The 9400-nt window shown below is 41.2% G+C and overlaps 1 protein-coding gene across 2 annotated transcripts; it reads right to left on the bottom strand.

Moving 5' to 3' along the window:
* Positions 1-6431: 6431 nt before the first annotated feature.
* Positions 6432-9045, bottom strand: LOC147605255 (uncharacterized). 2 transcript variants are annotated; one of them, XM_086793999.1, is made up of 7 exons: positions 8780-9041; positions 8240-8336; positions 7996-8090; positions 7793-7907; positions 7472-7596; positions 7149-7222; positions 6432-6971 (listed from the first exon to the last, which is right to left on the bottom strand). In XM_086793999.1, exons 1-7 carry the CDS (start codon positions 8795-8797, stop codon positions 6908-6910), a joined length of 588 nt encoding a protein of 195 aa, XP_086650125.1. In that variant the 5' UTR covers positions 8798-9041; the 3' UTR covers positions 6432-6907. The 2 variants fall into 2 exon arrangements, with proteins under 2 accessions (XP_086650125.1, XP_086650124.1); XM_086793998.1 differs by having other exon boundaries at positions 6432-7222; positions 8780-9045.
* Between the last annotated feature and the right edge of the window lie 355 nt (positions 9046-9400).

The raw sequence follows: 9400 nt of genomic DNA on the forward strand, positions 1-9400 counted from the left end.
AGCTCATGCTAAGGGCTGAGCTGCAAGCAAGAGAAGCACAGGAAGTGGTACGAGGGTAAGAGCTTCATCTACTCTTCCCACTATTTGTGTTGGCGACTACACCCTTGTCTCGGGAGCTCTACAGGAGGCACCGGTAAACGATCTCTGATTGAGGAGCTTTCTTGAGAGGAGCTTTCTTCGTGGGAGTAAAGCTATAGGGCAACTATAATGTCCTATCGGACTAAAATTTTTCGGGTAGAAAACGCGTTTCGAGCGCGTTAGGACCTCCGTTTTTCAGAAAGCAGGCGATTTCGAGCACTGAGGGGGGTAAGTCATCGATTCTATGCACAACTCTGTTTTAAGAACTGTAGGAAGATAGATTGGTTGTGCAGACATTGTGTGTGCTGCAAGGAGGTCAATAGTTGCCATTGGGTGTATGTATGCACATTGAGGGCACTGGCTGTGACATTTGAGTGTAGTATAGTATCGCTACAGAAAATACAGCAGTTTATGTAGGATAAACCAGAGCGCTGTTTCTGGTAAATTTGTGTGTCTGGCAAGATGTCAAATGATGGCATAAACCAGATTGTTGCTGAGAAGCTTGACAAGAACAATTTCCATGCTTTGAGGTTCAGGTTGACAAATTTCCTGATGGGAAAGGTTACTGGGACTACATAGAAGGTGAGCATGAAGAGGCACCGGAGATACCGGAGATCAATCCGACTGCTGTCTGTAGATGTGAAAGAGTTCAAGGATTGGAACCAAGGAGCCCGAAAAGTTATGTATTGGCTCTCTATCAGTATACAGGACACCATGATTGGGCACATACAGGATGCCAAGTCCCCCAAGGAGGCATGGGACACCTTGGTAAAACTCTATAAAATGAATACCAAGGCACGAAAGATACAGTTGAAGAATGAACTTCATACTGTGGAGAAAAAGAGTATGTCTGTAAATGAATATGCATTGAAGATCAAGGGCATTGTGGAATCCCTTGCATCTATTGGCGTTTCAGTAGATGATGATGGTAAGGTGGAAGTCTGTCTACGTAGTCTCGGGCCACAATACAAGGCATTCAAGACATCTATTCAGACTTGGAAAAACATTCCCAATTTCATAGATTTGGTGTCTATGTTGATTATAGAAGAGAAGAGCTTGGGTGAAGACCAACAGTCTTCACAAAACAAAAATAGAGCAACAGGTCTTCTACACAAGTTTAGGAAGAGGACGAGGTAGAGGAGGCCGTGGACGCGGCCAAGGAGATGGCCGAATAGGTAATCAAAATTATGGCCAGCAGCAGCAATAACAACAGTCCCAGAATTCACAACAACAACAACACGCAGGTGGAAGAGGGCAATTCAGAGGCAGGGGGAGTCAAAGAGGTCGTGGAAATTGGCAAAGGCAGTATAATGATACACGTGGATGCTTTTATTGTGGTAAGACTGGACATGTGTAGGCAGATTGTTATAAGAAGCAGGCTGACATGCAAAATGGGAAATTGCAGCAAAACAACTATGCATCCTCGAGCAGAAACAATGAGGATAATGAAAGGTTGTTTGTTATGTAGCATGTCGTTAATGCCATGTCTGAAAATGTTGAAGCAGTACATAAAGATGATGTATGGTACGTTGATTCAGGTGCTTTGAACCACATGACAAGTTATGGGGAGTGGTTCAAGGAGATGAAAAACCTTGAAAGACCAGGTTTTGTGGAAACAGGGGATGACATTGCTCATCCAATTGCCCATGTTGGAGATGTGCCATTGTCTATGCAGGATGGCAAAGTGAAGTACCTTGCAGATGTACTTCATGTTCCGAACATAACAAAGAATCTGGTTTTAGTTGGCTAGATGATTGAGCAGGGTTTGTAGGTTCAGTTTAACCCTGATGGTTGTTATGTTGAAGACTTTAAAGACAAGTGCAGGTTGGCTGCAAAAGGCAACAGAGTGGGCAAAATGTTTACATTGAATGTAAACATGCCTAAAGTGAGTGCTGCGATGTTTGCAAATGGTTCAGGAATTGTTGTAGACACAGACATTTGGCATAAAAGAATTGGACATGTGAATGTGCAAAGAATGAAGTCTATGCAGACTAAAGGAATTGTGACAGGGCTGCCAAAGTTTAAAGTTGAAGGTATGCAGAAAATATGTGAAGCATGCCAATTTGGAAAGCAAACAAAGCATATATTTCCATGTTACAGAAATGTGAGCAGAAGTGCACTAGATGTTGTGCATTCAGATGTATGGGGTCCTATGAAGACCATGTCTATGGAAGGCTGCAGGTATTATGTGACAGTTATTGATGACCACACGACGAAAGTGTGGGTATACTTCATGAAAAAGAAGGGTGAGGTGTTCACTCATTTTCAGAATTTCAAAGTTATGGTTGAAAAGCAAACAGGGAAATATGTAAAGTGCCTAAGGATGACGAAGGACTTCGCCAAAGCCTTTATCGTTTTAAAGTCCCGCGGCCAAAGCCAGCTCCCTCATCCTTCAAGAGATTCCAAACACTGGGAAGTTCTTCCAACCTTCTGCCTCCAAAGAGACACCAAGGTCCCAATCAGAATATGGAGACAGGAAGTTTCAGGAATGAAGGAAGACCTTTTCCTCGAAGCTCTTTCTCAGGAACTTCGGCTCTTTCAAGAATGCAGAGGACAGGTGCTTCGGATGTCAAGGGTTTGGGCACTAGCTCAAGGATTTCCCATCTCCTTCTGTGGGACAAGGAAGCCAGGGTCCGAGAATTCAGAGACAGTCTCCTTCATATCAGTCCAATCAAGGTCCCTTGCGCCAAAATCAAGGCAACCCCAGAAGAGTGCCAGACCAACCCGTAGCCTCCATACAAAGCAGTCTCCGAACTCCCTCCCAGAATTAGGGTAACCAAAGAGAGAGAGTTCCACCTCAGACTGCAGCAGCTAGAGCCATCACTATAGCTGAGGAAGTGGAGGAAGAAAAAGGACAGATTTATGCCACAAGTGAGAATTAGGGGAAGAATTGTCAATTTTTCAGTCCTCCAGACTCCAGCAGAGTACCAGGGTAAGCAATTCAAGCTTTTGATTGATTTAGGTAGTACTCATTCTTTTATTTTCCCAAGATGTTTGCATAAGTTAGTCCTAAATCAAAAATCAGGGAAACCTATGCAAGGGGAATTGGCCAGTGGAAAGATTCTTTTCACACACCTTGAGTTAGACCTTATTCAGTTTAGTCTAGATGGGAACGTAACAGAGTGCCAGTTCAGAGTCCTACCCTTGGGAATCTATGATGGAATCCTTGGAATGGATTGGCTCCATATAAGAATCAGGCTGACATTCATTGTCAATGGAAACCTCTCTTTCCTTGACCTTCACGGGAATAAAGTTCAGGAAACTGGAATTTTCGGATCCCCAGTGCTGCAATTAGTCAAGGCTTCTAAATTGTTAAAAGGACTCAGAAAGAGGCAAACTGTTTATGTCGTTAAGATAAATCTGGTAGACATAAAATGCAAGGCTAAAGAACCAGAGTGGTTAAGTGAGTATGTAGATGTGTTCCCTGAAGAGCTGACTGAGATGCCTCCGATTCGCGAAGTAGATCGTGAGATCGAGTTAACCCCCGGAGCTCAGCCCTAGTAGCATAGCGTGCATACAAAATGCCAGTCCCTAAAGCCATAGAACTTAAGGAGCAGTTAAGACAACTGTTAGAGCAAGGATTCGTCAGACCCAGTGTCTCACCTTGGGGTGCACCTCTGTTCTCTTTCAAAAGAAGAAAGATGGAACGTTAAGACTCTGTATGACTACAGAGGATTGAATCAATTAACAATTAAAAATAAGTATCCTATCCCTAGGATCGATGAACTTTTGGATCGGTTAAGTGGAACCCAAATGTTCACAAAGATAGATCTCAAATTTGTAAGTATATATTAGCCTCAAATTGTATCTTATCTTTTAATTAAAGAAGATAATCTTAAATAACAACTTTCTAAAATGTTCATTTGTTTGTATGTCTATAGCTTGAAGCAGTGGACCACCCCCTATGCAAGATGAATATGATTTTGCATTACAACGGGGTTTGGAAGCTCTATTTGAAAGGGTCTAAGAGATGACGGATATATTGTTATTACTAGAGACCGTGCTTGGCAAGTAAGTAGATTCCTAAACCCTAAATCTCTTTGTTTTTGCAAATTAGATTTTCACTTGCATTAGTTTTATTGTGTTTTAGGATCATGTAACTAGAAATGGTGGTGCAAATGTCCAAGCAATAAGCAATGGCAATGTGAGAAGTAAAGGGAGTGGAGTAGGAACAATAATAATCTCAATGCATGAGATGTAGACCCCCTCAATGTAGCCCCTAGCTCCATAGATTTTCATTACGCTTTATCTTGTATATGAGTTTTTTGGAATCATACACTTATGTAATTCCACCAAGTATTGTAATTGAATTTTGACATTCCTAAAATCATGAATTCCAATTGTCCTTTTTTTGTATTTGTCAAGTTTTAAATTACAATTGTCCATGATGATGTGAAGTTGTGTTAGTTTTAATGTAAGAAAAATGAGAGCTCGGGCAGACTGGGGAGTCCTGTGCAGACTCCCCGGTCTGCCTCAACTTTTTTTTAAATGCAGTACATTCGCTGTTGAGCAGCACAAATAGCAGCGAACCCATTGTAGCCTTTAGAATCGAAATGGATCCGACATCTCTGTACACTTCTAGTTTTAAAAGCACTGCTATTTTCGCTGCTAAAACCTCATTCTGTTATAGTGTCATGTAGGTTCATACTATAGATCAACCTTTTACATTATAGTTGGAGACTACTTTCCCTTATAGTATATACTCTTATGTTTATGTTATGCTTCTTATAGAGAAGAGAAGAGAATAGAAGAAAACTCAGTCATCCCTCTCTCTTGTGTGCTTATCTATTCTTGTACGTGTGTGTTTGCTTGCAAGACGCTAAAGCTAACCCTTTCCTCCACATTCTTCTAATGTACTACGTTACATATTCCTAGGTGAATATCTCTTGAGATTTTATTATACACCTACAAACCAAGGAAAAAATTAGGGGCTATTCGAATGACTATTTTTCAAGGGTGTTCAAAAACATTCAAGGTTATTTTACAAAAACCATATGTCAAAAGATTCGTCCAAAATTTCCCAATTTTTAGGGGTTTTGGAGAAAGATTTACCAAAAATACACTAGAAACTACCATTTTGCGTAAATTTTTTTGAAACATTCGTCCCAAATTCTATACTTATAGGTTTATTGGGAAGATATATTCGCCAACCCATTTACACTTAAACATTCTTGAAGGTGCCTTATTTTTTACCCTGCTATAAACTCCTTACACTGCATTAGTAGGCAAGGATGTTCTAACCAAAAGTACAATATAAGTACCATTCATCATGTGTCTACTAAGGCCACTAAAGCTGCCACTAAGGCTTGATGATCTTTTTCTAGTGTATGTTTTTAAGTGTTAAGTTCATTCCAAAACATAATGCTAATCTTTGTGATTAACTACAATCGATAGAGGCACATTTGGACAATATTGTGATCGTTCGTTTCCAATTCAAGCACTTAAGTGTAATAACAATATTATAATTGATCAGCTAGCAAGAGAGGATGACAATAAAGTTGTCTAGCTTTGGTTTTCCATTTGTTTGAACTGTGTTTTCACCCTATTATGAACTCATTTGATATGCGATCCTCGTCAAAATAGACATAAAACTTTATGATAGCATTTTTACATACGTAAGTAAAGTGCATGTTGGTGCTATCATGAGCCATAAGAATGAGAACTTGCACATTGTATAATGAAGAAAACTTTTTGAAATTGCATAATCATCTATTTGTCCTAATAAGGAATCTATTAAGGCATGAAAGAGGGTATAATAATGAAGTGCTATATTTCTACTAAATGGATCAATGATTCATTTGATAAGTTATTTCTGTTTTCTATCACTACATTTGAACATTTTGCATTCCAAATATTGACTTTCCACGAAATTTGAAAGCATCGTTCAAATAAGAGGCGACACGAGATTTTGCATGAGATGAGCAAAGAGGTTTCAATATCCTTGTTTGTCACACCCTAATCTTTGAAAGAGTAACTCCTTTGGATGTTGAAAATATTCTATTTAGCAATGGGAGACTTTAAAAAGGTCAATATTCCCCATCTATATCAAATTCCTCAAAAAATTTCCAAATGTTGGAAATGCTTGTCTCTTCTTATGTCACAACATTCCTTCATTCCTTTTAGACCAACCCTTTTTCCTAGCCTCTTCATGTTAAATTATTATGGAAGGCACACAATTGAAGCCTAATTTTAACTAGAGTATTGTTCTACAAACATAGAGCATGCCCAAAAGCTTCGCACTTGTTTGGTGAATTGAACATCCAATTTTAATAGGCCATTTATACATGCATCATCAGGTCAAAGTAAGATTATGTAGTTCTACATTAACGCCTCCTCATTTTTTGACACAAAAATAGACATGAGAGACAACCCAAATGGCAATAAACCTTCCTCTTCATAATTTTAGCTAGCCATAACACTAATAGCAATAAGTTTACATGAATTGTACAACAACAAAGGAACCTTTTGACCACAAATACACAAGCCCCAACATGCATCAATTTAATGGAGGAGAGTTTGGATGGTGTTCGGATAGGGATGCAAACTATCAAGCACACTCTGACACTCTCCCACAATTTGTGGCCTCTCACAACTTACAAGTTACATGTTGTGTGCAAGTTGAGTAGAATTCATGGTAAAGTCGTGGGAAAGGAGAAGGGAACTCCTGTTAAAGTACCTCTACAACCCCATACCGAAAAGTGGAGACAAGTCACAAGTGTGTAGTGAACAAGTATTCGAGAGCCCAAGAAGAAAAAATCTCCCTTGGGCCCCACAAACTTTTGGTTCGGAAACGCAAGGCCAAAATAGAATAGTCCAAGCCAAGGAGGCGTCAATGGCGGATGTTGGAGGAACACTTGGGAGCGTTGAATAGGGTGGTGGTCATGTAGTCTTTCCTGCATTCAAAGCGTGCATTATCATCATGTGTGAGTGGTGGTGCGATCGTGGGCTATCCTCAAAATGGCGTGTTTTGCGTCGTGTCATTCCTCATCTCAATTCCACGTTATTGCAATGCTATTGGACAGTGCCAAAATCCCAACAATCCAAACAAATGGGTCCCTCTAATTGTATACCTCACTTGCAATTCGTCACCGTAGGGCCTCATCACATCGAGCCTCGTTGGAGTTTCTGTGAAAAGCAAAAGTGCCTGCATCACGATACCACGTTAGCTTAATCGCACAGAGAGACGCTAAATGTATCTTAACTGCGTACACTCTTAGAATCTAATCAATGCCTTCATTTACGTCCTTAACGTAATGTAGTTACATAATTCGATGCTTTACCACACTCTTTCTACTTGTTTGCGGGGATTAGATGCTCAATGACGACCCTCTGCTGACCATTACGTATTAAGACCCTAGACACTGCCCTCTCAGAACTAATCCACCTTGCTTACCTTTATGTAGTTCTGTGTGTCGAGGGTGAAACGATGATACATTCCCGGCGGCAGCACTATCATATCTCCTTTCTCCACACGAAAACGAATCCACTCTCCGTCGTAGCCACGTATATCCCAAAAACCTGATCAACATTAATGTACGAGCTCGGTCTTAATCCCCACTAACCCGTTAACAGTACTGCGGACAATGCCAATGAGCATCATCTCGTATTTAAGAACATAGTAATCCATGCGCAATATCCATCGCTGCTGCGACCAACGATGGTTAACTTAATCTCATAACTAACCACATGATAATCTACGCGCAGTATCCCTCACCGCTGCCGTCTAATATGAGCCGGCTTTCATCGTAGGGGTGGAGATGCTCTTCAAAGAATTGGCTGATCTTCTCCTCGTAGTTCTCCATTAACCCAGGTGCCACAGTAACGGTATCCTAAACCCATGAAAGAAAAAAGATTAATGAAAAAGATAATTTAGCCCGGGAACATGTTTACTGGCAGCATCGCACAAGATGAACCTACCCAAGACTTATAGCCTCGTGCTAATTTGATCTTCTCGAGAGTTGGATTAGAGTCAAAATCCTCAACATCGATCTTCCAGCTTAGAACGCCCAAGTCTGCATGCAACAAGAGCAAAGCTAAATAACAGCTACTATGAAATCACGCGTCAATACTAGCATCATAACCTTACTCACAAAAATCATTAAAGAGACAATCTAAGACGGAGATCGTTGATGAAGTAAGTATTATATGTAGGCGGTTACACCTTCCAGACATTTCGCGGACACTGGACGGTTTGGAGAATACTTATGTTCAAGCCTCCGATCCTCGTCCGTAGGATTATACTCCCACGCTTCGAGCCTCTGCATGGCACATTGCATCGAAAGCTGATGAATATTAAACTCTAATGAATGAAGGACCAATGTCAAGCAACAATACACAGAGGAAGGAGAATCTCAAGCAACAATACACAGCAACAATACACAGAGGAAGGAGGGTGACCTACAACATAACAATCTGGTCTTCTAAGTTAACCTACAAACCCAAACCAACACTAAGACAGCACATCTCGTACTTCAAGTTGACACTGGTTATGAATATAAATCAAGCTTCAATTAAGTCCTATGGTGTGGTAAACCTGTGATTAGCTGGCTATGATTGGTATTGCTCCTGCAAAGATGGGGTTGACATGGGATCCTAAGATGTAGGGGGACCGAAGCAAAAGGAAGTTTAATATCATGATGCAACATTGCAACTATAAAGGAGGGGAGAGAGAGAGAGAGAGAGAGGGAGAGAGAGAGGGGACCTGCTGCTGAGAAGCCATGAATAAAGAGAGAAATGTTTTGTTGCTAATGCTGTCGGTGGAAAGCGAGATATGGGTTCCGATTTTGCAGCTGATAGTAAGAGAGCAGTGTATAGCCGTGCAGATTGGAATGTAGAGACGAAAAAGAGAAGAGAACGTGGCATTCGTGTTTGGGAGGAAAGTGCAGTGGCAGCTACAGAGAGGGGGGGGGAAGAAGTGATAACGTGGCTGGCGTTCGCGCGGAAAAACTATTGGATGACAAAATGAAAGGGCAAAGCGGCCAAACGGCACAAAGAGAGATTCATTGGCCTTGTGGGCATGTGCCTGGCAGCCTCAGCCTTGAATGAAGGCCACGGTGCTGAGTCTGCGGAGTTGTTCCCCCGGACCCACACGCTCCCAGTTGACCTAATTACAGCCCCCTTGTCTCTACCAGACCTCAACCCTTGAAAAGGAGAGCGTAGCTGCGTACCCCTTGAACAATGCATCAAACGTGGAATGTATCTTGGAAGATGCATCGTATAATGCCGTATGTTCCAGCGTCAGGAAACACCGTTCTTTTGAACCAGTGAAACAGCCTCCTCCTCCATATTTCAACGTGTATTTTAGAAAAGCCCTCGGTTCTCA

The sequence above is a fragment of the Cibotium barometz genome, chromosome 60 (genome assembly GCF_041138505.1).
Source record: "Cibotium barometz isolate CiBa-2024 chromosome 60, ASM4113850v1, whole genome shotgun sequence".
In the NCBI taxonomy this organism is placed as follows: domain Eukaryota; kingdom Viridiplantae; phylum Streptophyta; class Polypodiopsida; order Cyatheales; family Cibotiaceae; genus Cibotium; species Cibotium barometz.

Bases quoted from the DNA above. Each gene is read 5' to 3' on its own strand.
- LOC147605255 (XM_086793998.1), bottom strand. The intron at 7,908-7,995 runs GTAGGTTCATCT...TCATGGGTTTAG, and splicing joins CACGAGGCTATAAGTCTTGG to GATACCGTTACTGTGGCACC. The intron at 7,223-7,471 runs GTAAGCAAGGTG...ATCGTGATGCAG, and splicing joins ACACACAGAACTACATAAAG to GCACTTTTGCTTTTCACAGA.